Source organism: Sander lucioperca, chromosome 6 (genome assembly GCF_008315115.2).
Source record: "Sander lucioperca isolate FBNREF2018 chromosome 6, SLUC_FBN_1.2, whole genome shotgun sequence".
Lineage (NCBI taxonomy): Eukaryota > Metazoa > Chordata > Actinopteri > Perciformes > Percidae > Sander > Sander lucioperca.
In genome coordinates this window covers 7,822,874-7,840,940 of record NC_050178.1, presented here as the reverse complement: position 1 = coordinate 7,840,940, position 18,067 = coordinate 7,822,874, and the positions used below count along the sequence as shown (strand labels likewise).

The 18,067-nt window shown below is 40.1% G+C and overlaps 1 protein-coding gene across 4 annotated transcripts; it reads left to right on the top strand.

Moving 5' to 3' along the window:
- The first annotated feature begins 276 nt into the window (after positions 1 to 276).
- Positions 277 to 18,021, top strand: LOC116051359 (poly(rC)-binding protein 2-like). 4 transcript variants are annotated; one of them, XM_031301705.2, is made up of 14 exons: positions 277 to 457; positions 1,301 to 1,336; positions 1,908 to 2,030; positions 5,811 to 5,834; positions 5,922 to 5,954; positions 6,109 to 6,225; positions 6,328 to 6,459; positions 6,634 to 6,762; positions 9,360 to 9,434; positions 10,269 to 10,310; positions 11,414 to 11,486; positions 13,248 to 13,300; positions 13,586 to 13,755; positions 16,754 to 18,021. In XM_031301705.2, the coding sequence occupies exons 2-14, from the start codon at positions 1,325 to 1,327 to the stop codon at positions 16,788 to 16,790; spliced, it is 1,020 nt and encodes a 339-aa protein (XP_031157565.1). In that variant the 5' UTR covers positions 277 to 457; positions 1,301 to 1,324; the 3' UTR covers positions 16,791 to 18,021. The 4 variants fall into 4 exon arrangements, with proteins under 4 accessions (XP_031157565.1, XP_031157564.1, XP_031157566.1 ...); XM_031301704.2 differs by having other exon boundaries at positions 11,387 to 11,486; XM_031301706.2 differs by lacking the exon at positions 10,269 to 10,310 and having other exon boundaries at positions 11,387 to 11,486.
- Positions 18,022 to 18,067: the final 46 nt, after the last annotated feature.

Sequence of the window (18,067 nt, the reverse complement as noted above, 5' to 3'; positions counted from 1 at the left end):
CATACACCTGTTTGAAAATGTGTGTTTAAATACATGTACACTTATCATCAGTTATTTTCAACAACAGACACTTAACTGTTTTGACGTTTTAAACCAATGCAACAATGTTTCTATTGTGCGCAATAACTTATTTTTTTAATTATATCCCTTAATTTAACTGCCATATTACACCATAATGTACAAATGTGCTACCATAACTTTTTTTATTTTTTATTATACGTGATTTTGAGGTGCCTTTGGGTCAGGATGGGGGTTTGGGTTGGGTGAAAGGGGAAAGTTCAGGGGTTATAATTGTGTTGTCTTTGTGTAAAGGAGTGGAGCTCGATTTCACATCACTCTTCCCTCTTCCCCGAGTCCTTTCTAAACTCTCCCCCGGGTTTCTACCCTCCCGAACCTCTCCCCTTCTACCCTTACAACCCCAACCCTCCCCCCAGGCAGGTACCAGCACACGAATTAGGTGAGTTTAATTCTGATGTTTGGTGTTATTATATTTGTTGTTATAATCAGAAGTAGCGGAAAGAAATCGCGCCCAGCCATCAGCTAGCGGCTGCTTGAACCAGCATGCTAACAGGCCGCATGATGATGAGCACGCAGTCTCCGTACAGAATGATTCGGCTAGCTTAACTAGCTAGCCACGGAGAAGTTTGATTTTAATGTTGTTTTTTAAAAACCCGCTGTCTGCTGTTTAGCGCCTGTACTTAGTCAAAAAAGCACATACCTACCATGCCACGAAGGCAATCGATATTTTGTCAGCCATTAATAAATTTGACTAATTAAGCCAGCTAGCTAACTAGCTAGCTAGCTTTGCTAAGTAACACACGCATGCTCCATTCATTTTCCCAGCACGGTGAGCAACCAACATGCTAAATGGCTAACCGACGTACAAAAAGCGTTAATAGTAATGGACTTACTTTTAACTGAACAACACACGCAAAGTATGCATTTAAATGTCTGCTTTTCATACTACCAAGTATGTGAATGTATTTTACGAAACATATGAAACTGTAGGAGAGTAATTATCAGCACATTTGTTGACAAACTTGAATCACACAACGTTACAAGCCATATATTAGCATGGAGATGGATTCCATGCTAATGTACTTGTTTGAAATCAGATAACTTAGGTCGAGCAGTATTCAGATGTTTAAAAATAAATGCACCAAACTAACAGCGTGTAGTTGGCACAGTGAAAGTGAGTCCTAAGCTATTTCCTATTATTCATCGTAGTACGCATCAGTTTTCATAAATCTTAACGTTAGCATGAGCTGTGACACAGATTTATCATATTCTCTTTGAATAGGTTCATTAAGAAGACATTTGTCTAATGGAAAACCAGGTATATCATCATATATTTGCAAATTTGTCGTTCAGTTTTACACATTTAGCCAAAGTTTGTTAATGTTACAATGTCTAGTGTGATATAACTGGATGTTTTAATTTGACACAATTTATAAGGTAATTGCTTAGCGAACTGTGTAAATGGGCCTTTAAATACTTTGTGTAATGCTGACATTTAAATCTGTGGCCACGTATAGTAACATAATACCTGATGCTGAGAACAGACCTTTCTCTAGTGATAGCCTATTCTTTTACGAAATCTAACGTTAATCAATAAGTCAGAAATTGTATGTTGGCCCTGCTACAATGTAATTAACGTTACCACTAAGAGCACTAGCTATATGCTATAGAGAGATATTTCGTATTTAACACTTTGTTGACCACATGTAAGTCAGTGTTTACAGGCCACTTTTATATACGCTTTATATATGGCACACCACGTCTTACTTTTGTTTTCCTGCTTCCATGTTATGTTTTTTTTTTTTCTTTACAGAGTTGCAATTCAGGCTTTTCATATAATCATCCTTGGTTTATAGTTTTTTTTTTTTTTGTCTGCTATGTCCCTTTAGATCCATTTCGGTGACCAAATACCCCAGTTCTGTACGGACGCCCAGGTTGCAGTTATGGACTCCGGTGTGATTGAAGGAGGGCTCAATGTCACCCTTACCATTAGGTTGCTAATGCATGGCAAGGTGAGGTCCCTCATCAGCTGCTAGTGACACTCAATAGTCAATGACATGACATTACATTTATGGAAATGAAGTTCCCCAGGGATGTATAAAGGACAGGAGCTTTGATGGGAATAGTAAGGGCATGTTCAGACCAACGAAAACAATCCTGCGATTCGCCACAGGGTAGTGCTGCGGTGGGAGTGTCACTTAAAGCTATAGTGCGTAGTTTCTGTCACCTCCATGAGGAGTTCTAAGTAATGACAACATCACTGTCGGCGGATTCACGTGACGCAAGCCTTCAGTAATCACGCATCACCCCCACCCCTCCTCCACGCAGATGCTTTTGAAGTATTGTTTATCCAATCAAATCAAGGAGAACACAGAAGATCAACTCATTTGGCAATGGCTTGAATGTAATGTATGTTCATTAACATAAAGTAGTCGCGCACTATAGCTTTAAATAGCCCATTTATGATGTCCTGTTGTGTTATTTAACCCCCAATGTAGCACAAGTAGACATTATGTTTCACCATTATTGTTTTCCGTCAGATCGTTTTATAGATCTCAACATTTCCGACTAGGGCTGAACGATTAATTGCATTTGCGATAATATCGCGATATGTTAAAACGCGATTTCCTAATCGCAAAGGCTGCGATTTGGTCACATGACTCGCGAGAGCAAATCAGTCTGCACTCTGCAGAGAAAGTATCAACTAGCACGCTAACACTACGCCGTACCTGGAGCTGATTTCTGTCATTCAAACAACTCTGAGTTGTAGTTTAAAACTTACAGCCATTTTAATAAAATGAAGGGTTTTATTCGGACTTGAGTCTATGCATGCAGTTAATGGATACAGGCACACAGAACTCAAGGCTCGGTTGGCAACGATTAGCTCTGATTAGCGGTTAGCTCCGGTTAGCGGTTAGCTCCGTTATAAAGATATGAGTGGAGGAGCTGCCACTGAGAGGGGTAACAATCAGACTGATAAATGACGTTCGGGGAGCTTTCACAGCAGCGTGGCCGCGGTGTTTCAACAGTTTTATTAGTACAGTTAATCCCACGGCAAGAACACCAGCAACTAGCTAACGCAACGATAGCCTCTCTGAACAAGTGCACACGGCAGCACGAGGGGGAGGGGCTGGAGGCAGCTCCTCTCTGTGCACTGTAAAAAATTACACTGTGTGTGTGTATATAGATGTATACTATATTTTTACTTATTTAACTGTCTAGTGTGTAATTGTGTGTTCATACTATAAATTATTATATTATTCTTTGTTGAATAATGCAGAAGACTAAGAGCTTAAAAAAATAATCAAATATCGAATCGCAATCGCAATATTTGGGAAAAAAATCGCAATTAGATTATTTTCAAAAATCATTCATCCCTATTTCCGACTTGAAGCGGTTTCATTTCACAGAGAGAGAGAAAAGAGATGGAGGGACTGTGCTTTGTTGTTACAGGAAACATTCAGCTGTAACTCCTGGGAAGTTAGTGCTTGTGTTTCGTTTTTTTACCCTCATAGTGTTTCAAAACTTTCTTGTGGCAGCAACAGGAATGTTTACTGTTAACTGTACGGGACTCTCACACAGCCTCATAATGGACTGCCAAGTCTGTTCGCTGGCTACCTGACTTAAATGTAGCCTAACCCCTATTTTCCACCGGGCGCGTCTGCACTGCGTTCAGTCGGCGCCTTATGTCTAAATGTGTTATTTTCCAAGTTGGACCCATGTTGCTTAATTATTAATGTTCCTCTTAGCCACTGTTTAGTTATTTCAGAAATAAAGGCCTAATTTACTGAAAAACAAAAACTGCCTGTGGTAGAGAGCTGGGGAATTCATGATGGATCAGGATGTTTTAGTGTTTACAATGCTGACAGTTACACCTGTTCTTCTTGTAGTGTTGGAAAGCCAAATAGCCTGTTGTGTATTTATGTTTTTCATTGCCTGATAAACTAGGCAAGCTGTAGCTAAAGAGGTTAGACCGGTCCAACTCTTACTTACTGATAGTAAACACTAACCACATTTATATGCACATAATATTCAGGTTTTTGCCCTTATTCCGAAGAAGTCAATATTTTTAGACTAAGCTGATTACATGGCTTATGAAAGTGAATATTCCACTTATATTCCCGTTTACATGCAGCCGTGCATCACATCACATCACGGTTCGGTACGAGTTCAGTACAATGGAGGGAAAAGCAAAACAAAAATGCAGAAGGCAAATTTTTTTTTTTTTTTTTTTTTTTTTTTTTTTTAAATTGTGCATGTCTCAGGCTGTACCACCTAGTGCCACACAGTCTCTTCCCTGAGCTAGCTGCAACAGCCTGAAGTGTGTAAAGTAAGATGTAAACAATAAGTACCCACATCATCTCCAGACTCCATCCAACAATCAGCTATAAAACTGAAAATACAGTCTTATTTGTAAAAGTGCAAATTACATAGAATAATAACTGCCACGACCTCCTGTAGCTTCTCAGCTAGGTGAGTGCTTGTGTGCTGCTCATACAGGGGCCGCGTCTGTAGAGCTGACGCTTTCATTTCCCACTCAGTCAATAAAATGAGCAGTCACCGTGAGATAGCTTTCCGTAGCACGAGAAGTCCAACCATCAGTCGTTAGTGAAACAGAGGGTGCAGCTGACAACTCGTGCTCCATCAACATCCGTGTTTGGTTGTATATGGAAGGGACTACAGTTTGCCTCATATTTGGACGGGATGGCATGTTGTAATGAGGTTTGAATACATACAGCAAATACTTGAAGCCAGGTTCCTCTACGAGTGAATACGGGCACATTGAAGATGACAAGTAAATTCCGATTGCTTGCGAGGACCACAATGGAAATAAGTCCTGGACTTTATTGTGTTTTTATCCTCGATTGTATTTCATGTCTTTTTTTTTTTTTTCATGTGTAAGGCATTTTTGATACAATTAAATAAATCAAATCAAAATGCTTCAGTGATTTTTATTTATTTATTTATTTTTTTTTTTTTTGGCCCTATTTGTATGTGTATCTAAAGGCTGGTTAAGCACTGTAGAGAGGAGTTTTTTTTTTTTGTCTCATTCCAGTGATTGGCACATCTGGGTGATGGCGTCGGATATGCGTTAGCATGTTAGATGTATTTCCACTCACATACCCAACAACTGCTGAACAACGCCAACACACAGTCCTCGTCTTTCCACCACTCTGTCGCCTGTACTACTGTAACTGACTGGGAAACTGAAGTTTTCCCAAACCTGCGATCTTAAAAGAGGCCGGCGGGTCCGCTAACTCTTGTAGGTCGCCACCACTCCCCATACTCGTCCTTAGTGCTGCTATCTCTGACTCACTCACTGGACCGTCGACCTGACAAAAAACTGCATACATAGGCGGAGCTCGGCTACATAGGTGCCAATCAGAGCTTCAGAGCTAAGGCGGGGCTACAGATTAGGTGTCCCTAAAGAACCTGTTCCACATTACATTAATTAATTTGCATGCAAGTTTTATTTATTTTTATACCGCGTATTCTCCATGTAAATCCATGCACCGAACTGTGACGCCCGTACTGTTTCAGTTCAATACGAATACATGTACCGTTCCACCCCTACTGTTTACTAGTTGGTTTGTGTACAACAACCATAGCAACGCACAGAGCTGACCGTAAGGCCGTAAACCGCTGCAAACGAAATATGTTGTTTACATGACCCATATCTAATTCAGAATATTGTATAACAGTGGAATATTAGTGTGCATGTAAACTTATTGAATGACGGGTATAAAAAGATTTATCAGTCTAATGAAACGTTGTCTTTCTTCCTATTTTAGGAAGTCGGAAGTATTATTGGAAAGGTAAGCTGCTGTTTAATATAACAGAAATTTTGATATTTGAAAATCTGTGTTTTAAGTGATAATGAGTGACTGATTTTCTGCTAATAGAAAGGTGAATCTGTGAAGAAGATGAGAGAAGAGGTGAGTTTTTTTTCTTTTTATTTCTTATATACTTTTTTTATATACAGGATATAATGTAATTACTAAGAGCCCACAGCTGGCAGATGAATTTGTTTTTACTATGGGAACTCTTCCAAATTTCCTTTTTAATTCCTTGCTTTTCTCTTGTCTGTAGAGCGGGGCTCGCATCAACATCTCTGAGGGCAATTGTCCTGAGAGGATCATTACTTTGGCAGGTCCAACCACCGCCATCTTTAAAGCATTCTCCATGATCATTGAAAAGCTGGAAGAGGTAGGGCAAAATTTATGCTGACTAATGGATTCACCGGTCAGCAGCAACCAGCCCAAACACAAACTAGATTAACCTTCCTCTTCATATTTTTTTTTTTTACAGGACATAAGCAGCTCAATGACAAACAGTACAGCTACCAGCAAGCCCCCAGTGACCTTACGCATTGTGGTGCCTGCCAGCCAGTGTGGCTCCCTCATCGGGAAAGGTGGCTGCAAGATCAAGGAAATTCGAGAGGTATGTATCGAGAACAGCATGTGATCCCAAACCTATGAAACAAAACCATGCAAGCCCCAATCCCTCAGCATTAGCTGACTGTCAACTTTCTACCTGTGGAATAAAGTAAATCAAACACTGATACACAGCAGGTCTTGAATTGTCATCTTTTTTCACTCCGTTTGTGTGTTCCAGTCAACTGGTGCTCAGGTACAAGTGGCAGGAGACATGCTCCCCAACTCCACAGAGCGAGCCATCACCATCGCTGGTACTCCCCAGTCGATAATTGAGTGTGTGAAGCAGATCTGTGTGGTCATGCTTGAGGTAAGCGGACTCATGAAAGCTATGAAGCAAATGAAGTGGCAGCTGTTAACCTGTAAATAAATGATGTAAAACGGTGTGATCTTTGGGTTTTTGGCTGCTGTGTTTTGGATTTAGACCAGGGGTAGATGTATAGACTGTGTAGTACGTCCCAGGTTGTTAAATTGCAGAGTAAAATGACCCGGAAGTAGTTAAAGGAGAATTCCGGCCAATTTTTACATTAATCTTGATCGCTATAGCGAGTACTTTCGATAGAAAAAACCCCGACCCGAATCAATGCAGGTAACACGGAGAAGCTGCAGCTATATGTACAAGCGTCCCCTGAGCTAAAACGGCAGTGGTCGGGGCAAGTTTTAGAGTGCCTTTGTGCCTTTTAACAGACACAAAATGCAATTAATATATCTGTGCAACATGAACAGGGCCCTTACATGTCAACAAGATGCGTTTTCAACTCAGACATTGTTTAAATTCACCTACCCTGGTCCTTGTCTCGATCCTGCCGATAGCTAGCTTGCCCTGATAGCCGTTAGCCGCTAGCTGCCGTCTGGTGAGTGTATTCAGACAGGCTTCTGTGATAATCATCCCAATAACAATCCACGGAGCGGCGGTGGTGTGGCTATGTCCTCCAGAGGACAGGTCATGTCACGTCTTGAAGTTTATTCTCCCGTAAAAAAACAGTAGTGCGGTAGTAGCTGTTAGCTGCTAGCTGCCCTCCGGTGAGTGTGTACAGCCAGATAGCCGTTAGCCGTTAACTGCTAGCTGCCGTCCGGTGAGTGTATTCAGCCAGGCTTCTGTGATAATCATCCCATTAACAATCCACGGAGCGCCCGGTGGTCTGGTGGATGTCCTGGATAGGACAGATCATGCCTTCGCAGCAAAAGGTTTAGATTATTTCACTGCACTGTAGTGGTTATGACCACATCAGTGACTATGTAACTACATGGAAACGGGATAAACAATGTCTGTGGCTTGTACAGTAATAGTGTTACTGAAGCTTAGCTGTAGCATCGCGCTGTCTCCTGGGAATTCAGTTGTAGCAGGAAAAGGTAAACAGTAGTGTGCAGATTGGAGCGTAGTGTGTGAAGAGCGGAGTTGTTTATAAGGGAAGAAGCTTGGAGTAACGTAACTAGGGAGAATATAGCAGATATACAACACACGGGAGAGCCTTTTGAGTTTGATGGTCGTCCTTATTTATTCAAACCCGAGTATACAGACAAAGAACTTTTGTTGGAAAGAACAAGACAGACGGAGGGGAAACAGGCAGATGAACTTGCTGTTCCAAGCACAAGCTAAAGCTAGCCTTCAGTAACTGGAGGACATAGCAACACCATCGCCATTCTGTGGATTATTATTGGGATGATTATCACAAAAGCCTGGCTGAATACACTCACCGGACGGCAGCTAGCAGCTAACGGCTATCTGGCTGTACACACTCACCGGAGGGCAGCTAGCAGCTAAAAGCTACTACCGCACTACTGTTTATTTTAGGGGGGAATAAACTTCATGACATGACCTGTCCTCTGGAGGACATAGCCACACCACCGCCGCTCCGTGGATTGTTATTGGGATGATTATCACAGAAGCCTGTCTGAATACACTCACTGGACGGCAGCTAGCAGCTAACGGCTAATGGCTATCAGTTAGCAGGGCAAGCTAACTACCGGCAGGATCGATACAAGGACCAGGGTAGGTGAATTTAAACAATGTCTGAGTTGAAAACGCATCTTGTTGACATGTAAGGGCCCTGTTCATGTTGCACAGACATATTAATTGCATTTTGTGTCTGTTAAGAAGCACAAAGGCACTCTAAAACTTGCCCCGACCACTGCCGTTTTAGCTCAGGGGACGCTTGTACGTGTAGCTGCAGCTTCTCCGTGTTACCTGCACTGATTCGGGTCGGGGTTTTTTCTATCGGAAAGTACTCGCGTAGCTATAGCGATCAAGATTAACGTAAAAATTGGCCGGAATTCTCCTTTAAGTGGCAGCCATGATAAGAGCTGTTCGAATTGTCTAAGTGATAAGAAAAGGGGCTTTAATGCCTCATTTGTTATCTCCTTTAACATAGGACACACTGGATCATCCTTGACAATGCTGTCCCACAAGTCTTTGCATCAACATAATTTAAAGTGACGTAGGGCTGAAACGATTACTCGAATAATTCGATTACAAAAAAGCTTTGAGGCAGCTTTGAGGCAAATATCGTCTCTATCGCCCATCCCTAGTGTGCTGTAGTGCTGGCCCAAATCCTGTACCGTTTTATTTATTGTGAGACATTGCAATAATAATAATAATAATAATAATGTACTTTATGGTACTGTTTTGAGGGGGTTAATAAATCGTGCAATGCAAGAACTTAACTCTCGTCTCCGACTCGTGCAAATATGCGATATTTAACAGTGTTTTCGCATATTTTCCTCATCGTGCAGCCTTACTTTCATGTTGATATACTTGTAGGTACAATATTGCGGGTACAAGCAGTGGTGTACTAAATTTGTAATTTAAAAACGTAATTCTTGCACTATTTTTAGATTTTGCGACAATTCTCTGATAACACGGTTAGTAATGTAATTACACATCCACCTTCTTTGTCTCCTCTACAGTCTCCCCCTAAGGGGGTCACTATCCCCTACCGACCCAAGCCTTCAGGATCCCCCGTCATCTTTGCAGGTGGACAGGTACATGCGACACAGGATGACACCTTTACAATCATGAATTTTTATTTTATTTTTTTTGGTGGGGCGGGGGGTTATTGCTTCACTTGTGTCATTTTGGCTTATATGTGTGGGATGCATACTGTATTTGTGAAGAATATTATATGAGCTTGAAAATCTTGATGTGTGATGAAAGGCTCAGAATATACTCAACTTAAAGTAAAAAATGACTTGAATGGTAATTCCAGTTTTCATCCTCGTATATGATTGAGCAAGACCAAAATAGTTAAGAGCTGTGGAGTGTATTTAAGTTTAGAAAACTGTTGCAACCTGAGCTGCTTATGCTAATTGTTTTGAGAGAGTATCAACAGCTTTAGTTGTCCGATGACCATAAAACATTTTCTCTGGAGGCAGTTTGTCATGCCTTCTCTCTGTATGTTTCCCCCAATTTTTTTTATTCTTTTGAGCATTAGGTTTCTTCTGCATTAGGCCAATTTCCCACTGTTGGTCTGAACCAAAAGGCTTTCTGCTGCTTGTTGGCCTAACGTTACAAGGTCTTTAATCTGACTAAATACCTTTCATTTTTTTTTTTTTTTTTTTCATCTTTTTTTTAATACTTTTGAAAAGAAGAAAATCTCTCCGGTTTTTCTTAATTCCACTATAATGTCTCTAAAGATTTCTCTTTTCCCAGAAATGTGGAGACTTTGGACAAGACGTGTTGATTTTCTTAAATGATAATAGTTTTTACGTCTTTACGGGAGATTTATATATTGGAGCAATAAGAGAGAGAGCTGGAAGGGGTAATGTGACCAAAATCAGATGTGAGGCCTATGAAAGCTTTGTTTTTATTTGTTTCAGGCGTATGCCGTACAAGGACAGCACGCGATTCCACAGCCAGATGTAAGTGCAGTAGACATTGTTATGACCGCCCACTACTCCTACCTATAATTACATCTGTCATGTAGCTAAACATGCCCCTAATTTTATTTTTGACTTACTATTATCAGATTGTGTAACCATTTAGAGAGTGGCACTGCTAGTACTTCTGTTTGTATAGTTCCTCAGTTGACTGGCAGTCAGTTGTTAATTAAACTGACATTTGTTGTTTGTGTTTGTCCAGACTCTCCACTATTCCATGAATAATATCTGTTCCTGCTGCTCAATCTTCTCTGTTTTTTTTCCCTTTTCGTCTTGTTTTACGTGTGTCATTCATTAGTTTGTCCCAGATAAATGTTATTTTATTCCCCCTCTTCATTAACCATTCAACCTTCATTATTACTATGTGCTCTGCCCACTTGGCTCTCAACTAAATTAATCTTTCCCTCTTTTTTTTAATGTTTTTAATGAGCTTTAAATGTTCCATCAGGACCATTGGATGTGATAGACTGTATATTATTAGTCTTACTTGCCACTGAATATTGGCAACAGAGTAAAGCCGTACCAGTCAGATATAATGTAAAACATGGTCATATTTATATAGTTCAGTGGGATTATGTTTATGTAATTAGTGTACCACTGCTTATGGCAGTTTTTCTTTTATTAAAACTAGAATCTGTTAAGACTGACACAGAAACCTTAAGTCCTCCCTTCCAGCATTGTGGTGATAACTGGTAAAGTGTGATGCTAAGTTGATATTGTCTCAGTTCACGTTTGGGTCTTGTATTGGTGATAATTAGGAAATCACCTGCGTAATGAGAGCTCCCTCCTTTGTGTATTGTGACCTTTTCCTGACCCTGAAGACTGTGAGAAAGCATTACCAAGAGATGCAGCCTGCACTTTGGAGGAATACCTATGGGGTACCCCACATAGACAAGCCATAAAACACAATGATTTTCAGACACCTGAGTAGAGTTTTATGAAAGGATAAGAGAGGTTCTTTGTGTAGCTGTCTGTACTGACTGTGATTTGTTTCGTTCTGTTTTTCCTTCTTCCTGTGTTTTCCATTTCTCTCCCTGCCTTCTCTCTCACTCTCACAGTCTTCCTCTGCTGCTATCTCTCCACAGCTCACCAAGCTTCACCAGCTGGCTATGCAGCAGAGCCCCTTCCCCATCGCACCAAGCAACCAGGGATTCACTGGTATGCAGCACAACAAGGCCTATAGACTTTTAAATAATGATTTATGCGTCATTTGTAAGGCACCCCGATTGCCTAGAGAAATAACCCACTGTACACTGGAAAGCATTTCAATCCAAAAATGTATATATTTTTTTTATGCCATCTCGGAGGCATTCAGCTGTGGATTTTTAAGGCTGTACTTTGTAGTGTTGTATTATACTGCGTTGTGTAGGTGTTCCTTATATTTTGTCCACTTCCTTGACATGTAATACATTATAATATAATCCAGTACAAACACAAACTACACACCAGATGTGAGGATAAGTAGGACAGATATTAAGCTTTGACAAAGTTGGAATTGATAAATATGGTATAAGTGCTGCGTTATTATGGAACTGGGGCTGCAGCTATCAATTATTTTAGTAATCGAGTATTCTACCGATTATTCCATCGATTAATCGAGTAATGGGTTAAGAATTACTTTTGTTTTATTGAAGAACAATAATATACAATAGTTTGGTTTAATTTCCGGAAAGAGCAACATTTTTATTGCCTACATTGCTTACAATATCATCCCTTTTAAAAAAACTAAACATTAAGTGCCATATTACATTGTTTTTAAAGAAAACATTTTCTGAAATGCAATAACAACCTCAAACTAAGGCACACATTAAACATCCAATAATACATAAACATTACCTTAAGTTTCAACCTGAGACTGATCTGTATATAGGCCTATATGTAAATATTAGTTATACTCAACCTATTTTCATTTATATATTTGATTTCAATGTCACACAGCTCTGTTACACTTATGCTAGTAGATTGTTGATCAGCCATTTCTCCATGAAGAGAGAGAGAGAGAGAAAACGGTGCGCAACAATCAGCTGTTTTTCCGAAGGGATAGTCAACAAGTTGGCTCTTTAGATCAAATTGTGGTCACCACTACGTATTTTCTTATCTTTGTTTTTGGTAGTTGTTGTGTCTGGTGTAGTTTCATCGTCCATACAAATCTGTGATTTACTTTTGTCGGGTCCGCTTCGTGGAATGGATGATTAAGTTAATCTCGATGTTTTCTGTTGAGATGCTGAAGCATTGACGTCGTGCTATTATTGTGGTAAGCTAGTTTGATTTTTCAGTAGACACACTGTACAGAGTTTTCGTTTTAATTACGTTTGAACTGATTACAAACTTTGGACACTTTCTGTCGTTTTCTCCAGCCTGTCTCTTCTCTTACCCCCTCACTATTTACGCTCTCTCTTCATTTTTGTAATCTGCTCCGTCAGTCTTCATGGCATGTGTCGCTAGCAGCTTCAGCCCGGTGTGCGACAGTAATAAGCAGCTGTGCGGAAACACTGTGAGCGATACGTCGGTAACATTGATTAAACAAAGCATCGCGGCAAATCATTTTGCATCGAGGATTTTTAGTAATCAAATTATTTGAGTTAGTCGAGGAATCGTTTCAGCCCTATATGGAACTCACGCAACTTCTAGGCAAGACCCACCCTTCAATAGCATTCACACACTACTATTGGCCAGGCGTCCATGCTTACGCAAGGTAGCATAACCCGATTTGTTCAGGTCCTATCCCCTGACCAATCTGCTATCCTAACCTTAACCACTCGAGGTCAATGCCTAACCCCAACCAGTCGAGCTGCTTGTAGGGCGGGACTTGCCTAGAAGTCACGTGGGATCCATAATAACGCATCAGTGCTTCTGAATTAGTTACTCATTTGATGTTCTGTCATCCAAGTTCTACACACTTTTCCACACATTTTCCAGGGATAGATGCCTCTGCTCAAACCAGTTCCCATGAGATGACCATTCCAAATGATGTAAGTGCTTCAAAAAGTCAATTTGTATGCCTCAACTTAACAGTTAAAGTTGAGGCATGTTTTCTCATCTACAATACTGTTGTATCCATGTTAACCATGCTGAATGTTTGACTGGGATTAAATCCACAAAAAAGAAAAAAATGGTGCTTGACCACCTTTTGTGTATAAAAAGCTGTATTCAAGCTTGTTAACTCCAAGTTGCTACCTTTACCAGAGGCATGTGTTCATTGTGTTATTCAGGGTCTAATTATTCCCACTTAACTTTCATCCTCTACAACACTACAGCTTATTGGGTGCATCATCGGCCGCCAGGGAGCCAAGATCAATGAGATCAGGCAAATGTCGGGCGCCCAGATCAAGATTGCGAATCCAGTGGATGGATCGACTGACCGCCAGGTCACCATCACAGGCTCACCCGCCAGCATCAGTCTGGCAGAGTACCTCATCAACGCCAGGTAAGATAATCAGTTATACAGTATACTATGTCAGCTACCAACAGGTGATTCATTCAGTCACAGGCCTTAAAAACCAACAACATTGCATTAGCTGGGTTACATTTAGTTTCGCTAAAAGGCAAATTATTTCCCTGCGTCAGTTCAGGTTGTTTCAATTGTGGTCTATAATTGTTTAAGGAAACCTACTAGAGGGGCTGTTTTCTTGGCAGTTTGCAGATTATCTGTATCAGCATTTTATTATAACGATAAAGTTAATAAATTAAAAAGTGTGCTACTTTGGCTCCGCTACAGCTCTGTGTCTGTCCCTCTGCTTCAGTTTCACTCACCACTGAGTCTGACTTAATGTCCCGTCCCATGACTATCTTTTACTGTGTATAATGTTAAAGTTTTTAATTTACTAAATAATTGCTTAAGGCATTTAAACAAAGTTTTTTTGTTGGAGTATGTAACATTCCATAATCTTATTTTTGACTTAAAGATTCAAATTTTCGCTGTAAATGCACATTTGCACGGTTCCAAAAATCTGTTATCCGTTTCATTAACTACTACTAATCGGTATCGGCCTTGAAAAACCAGCATCGGTCGATCCCAAAAACGTACAGTTTCTTTGGTCTACATGATTAGATTTCTACTAAGAATAAAATGCAAGAGTGCAAGAATAAAATAGTTTATGTACCTAATATATGCAAACACATAACATGCCTACCTGCTGTATCGTTTTTTTTTTTAATTTATTTTGGATTTGTGTTCAAATTCAAATGATTTGGTTAATAGTATTCTCTAGCTACTGCTAATCACTCTTTGTTGTTGCTAGCTCTCTGTCAGTCTACACTTGTGCTTTCCCCTTATTTTCCCCTTCACTTGACTCCACATCACACCATCAGACTAGAGATGTGATTTTTATTTATTTATTTATTTTTTTTTTTAATTGGATTGACACATTCATTTCTAATGAAGCTTTTTGTTTTGTGTTTTTGATCACATCCCTGAGTGGTCTGCCCCCCCTCCCCCCCTCCCTCACCCTACTCCTACCGCTACCCCCCACCCATTGCTCACAGCCTGCCCTGTGACCCATCCCGACTGTGTTGTCCCTCTCTCCTTGTCTCTCTTTCTACAGTGTAGAGTCCTCTAAACCTCCTCCCTCCTCCTCCTTGAACCCTGAACAGACCAGCCTGTGCCCTCCCTCCACCTCTACTACTACTACTACCACTACTACTACTACTACCACCACCTCCTCTGCTGTTATCTCTTCCTCCTCCTCCTCTTCCTCCTGTGTGGTGCCCCCCTCAGCCTCCATTCCTCTGTCCTTGTTGGCTCCAGGGCCGCCTCCTCCCTCCTCTTCCTCCTCCTCTTCCTCCTCCACTGATTCCCTGCTCCCCAGCTCTCCTGCCTGTGTTTCAAGTCTCCTCAGTCTCAAGCCCCTCCCTCTCCTGGCCCTCCATGTTGTCAGTGGGCCCAGTAACCCCACACACCCAATACCCACTGAGCCCAAAATCGCCCCAGAGCTGAGCTCCAAGTCTAAAAGGCGAAGGCTTTCCCCTTACTAACAACGGAAACATAAGTCATCTACTACTAAAGTACTGACAATGCTCTGTTGTCTGTTCCTGCATTTGCTTTTATATCTGGCTGTGCCACGCTTACCACAGAAAACAAATGCACACAAACAAGTGTTAAACAGCCAGACAGATGGTTGCTGCCATATTTATAAAATAGATATATGTAGCTTGATTTGGCCTGTGTCTTAAAGAATGACATGTCAAGTGTATTATATTTTTAAATGACGTTGAGCTTAGCATGGACAGTGCATTATTTCACTGATTTTACTAAAGCATTTCTCTCTTTGTGTAATCTCTGCTCAGGTAGCGGCTCTCTTTAAGATGTCACATTGTATTAATGGGAATGGTTTTCTTGTAGTGCATTTTAAGTGACAATTGTTGGCTGTTATAATGGAGAGTACATTTATCATGATTTTATTTTTGCTTATATAAGAAGCAATTGTAATTTCTATTCCAAGTAAATCTGCCCTCAGGTATCAAAAGCATCAAACCACCTTTTTTATTTAGATAATTTTGTTGATGTGGAAAAAAAAAAAAAAAAAAAAAATCTTAATTTTAAAGGAATAGTTCAACACTTTGGGAAATGCTGATTTGCTTTCTTGTTGCAAGAAAGATGAGCAGATGAATACCAAGTGTAAAAACAACACTGTGGTATTAAAGGGGTATTTAAGAGGGTTACGGGGGTGGCAGACTATTTTTTTGCCTGGCAACATCTCAGTGATGACAAGACTTCAGGAAGTCAAGGGCTAAGGGAGCTGTTAGCCTGGGGCTAAGAACGCATTCACACTGAAACAATCCTAGCACATTCCAAGTGGGCTAACCCCGACTTTAGCCTGGGGCTTGCTGGCACTTAACACTTAATCCATGGCTAGTATAAATGCAGTGTGAGTCGTATATCCCTGGGCTTAGGTTAACCCTGGGTTAACAATGTGTCTGTGAAAAGGGACTAAATTAGCCCAGGGTCAACTCTTAAGGATAGCTGCAGTGTGAAAATCCCTTTACTGAATGTGTTAGTTTGTGAGCTGTGCTGGTAGTCAGATTTTGTTGTCTTTGGACAGAATAAGGCTAGCTGTTTCCACCTGTTTCCATTTCTTTATGCTAAGCTGAGCTAACCGGCTGCTATCAATCTTTATTCTCTGCAAGAATGCGAAAAAGCATGTTTCTCAAGATGTCACAGCTCCATTAGTCCACAACACCTTAAGTACAGTTTGAGATCTGTCTAGACTAGTAATCATTGACAAGAGGAGCAGCCAAACTGAACTTATGATCTTTTTTTATATATATCAAGAGCATAAATTTTCTTAAATAAATGTAATAATATATCTCCTTATCTAGCATTGTATTCTAATAATGTAATATACAGTAAATTACATTTGTCTGTCTGATTGCATGCCTTATTCTCTCTCCCTCCCTGGTTTCCGGGTGTCTCTCTGTCTCTCCAGGCTTTCCTCTGAGGCCACAGGACTGGCAGCCAACTGATAAGACACTGCATCTGCACTAAATCACACTTTTATATCATCGGTCACCATAAAGCAGTCAATGCAACTATCCAACTTAAGAGTTTATATATTATGCTGCCTCTTCCTCATTTGAAATCATGTCAACCGCCACTGATTTGATCCTCTGAGTTCTTTATTTATTTCATTTTTTTTTTGGTTTTAGTCAAAAAAGCAAACCATTAGGTTTTTAATTCCCTTTTTTGAGTCCAGTTGGATGTTTTAATGATTTATTAGACTTTTTTTTTTTTAAATGGATCCCTTAACTCTCTTCCCTTTTTCTTTCTTTGCCATCACAGAGGATTAGAGTTGGAAAACTCTGAATAGGCATATAGATTTAGTTGTGTACAGTCAGTTTTTTCTTTAAAAAGGAAAAGACAAAAAAGGAAAAATAAAAGTATCAAAAATAAGAATAGAGTGACTGTTTTATTCTGTGTTTATATATATATACACGCTCCCTCCCCCCTTTTTTTACCCATTTCCACAAAGTACGTCTGTCTATTTTATGTCCATACTCACTTGGTTTAAATATACTCAGCATTCTCCCCCTTTGTCACCTTCTCAATTTGAAGTGCATGTAACATGGATCACACTCGTCTCACTGAGAATACAGTATGTAGCTGTACAATGCACTATCACTGATGATATTTGGTTACAAAGACAACTGTTTTGACGATTTGAATTTATCCAGATAATTGAATGTGTATTACTACACATCACTTTTCCTATCCCCTACATGTTATTCCTGTTTTTCCCCTCTCCTAGTCCTCATATCATAGATCATATGTTGATATTTTGCTGGGATGGGAGGTTTTTGGGGGATTTGGACTTGGCTCTAGGGATCGGAAGCAGAGGGTTGTCCTCGCTTTTTTTGTAAAGACTGATATATACTAAAAAAAAATGTTGGAATATTTGTTTTAAATGGAGGAAATATTTTTTTTTAAACTACCAAAGGGGTATTAACTCCTGGACACCTACTGACCTGTCTATTAGATGTGATGAGGCTGAAATCATTGAAGCTCTGGAACTAGACCAAGAAAGGGTTGTGAGTTAACACTAGTTTCCTGCTCTTTGCTTTGCTCAAGTCAGAAAATTATTTTATTTTTTATTTGCAGGAAAGAAAAACTTTTGTGCACGTTTTTGAGACTGTAGACCTGGGTGCCACGACATTGTTTAAAAAAATACAGAAATAAAGATGTGAAATGCTCAAACCACCACTTGTCTTGGGAATTTTGTCACTGGTTGAAATATAGTAAACAC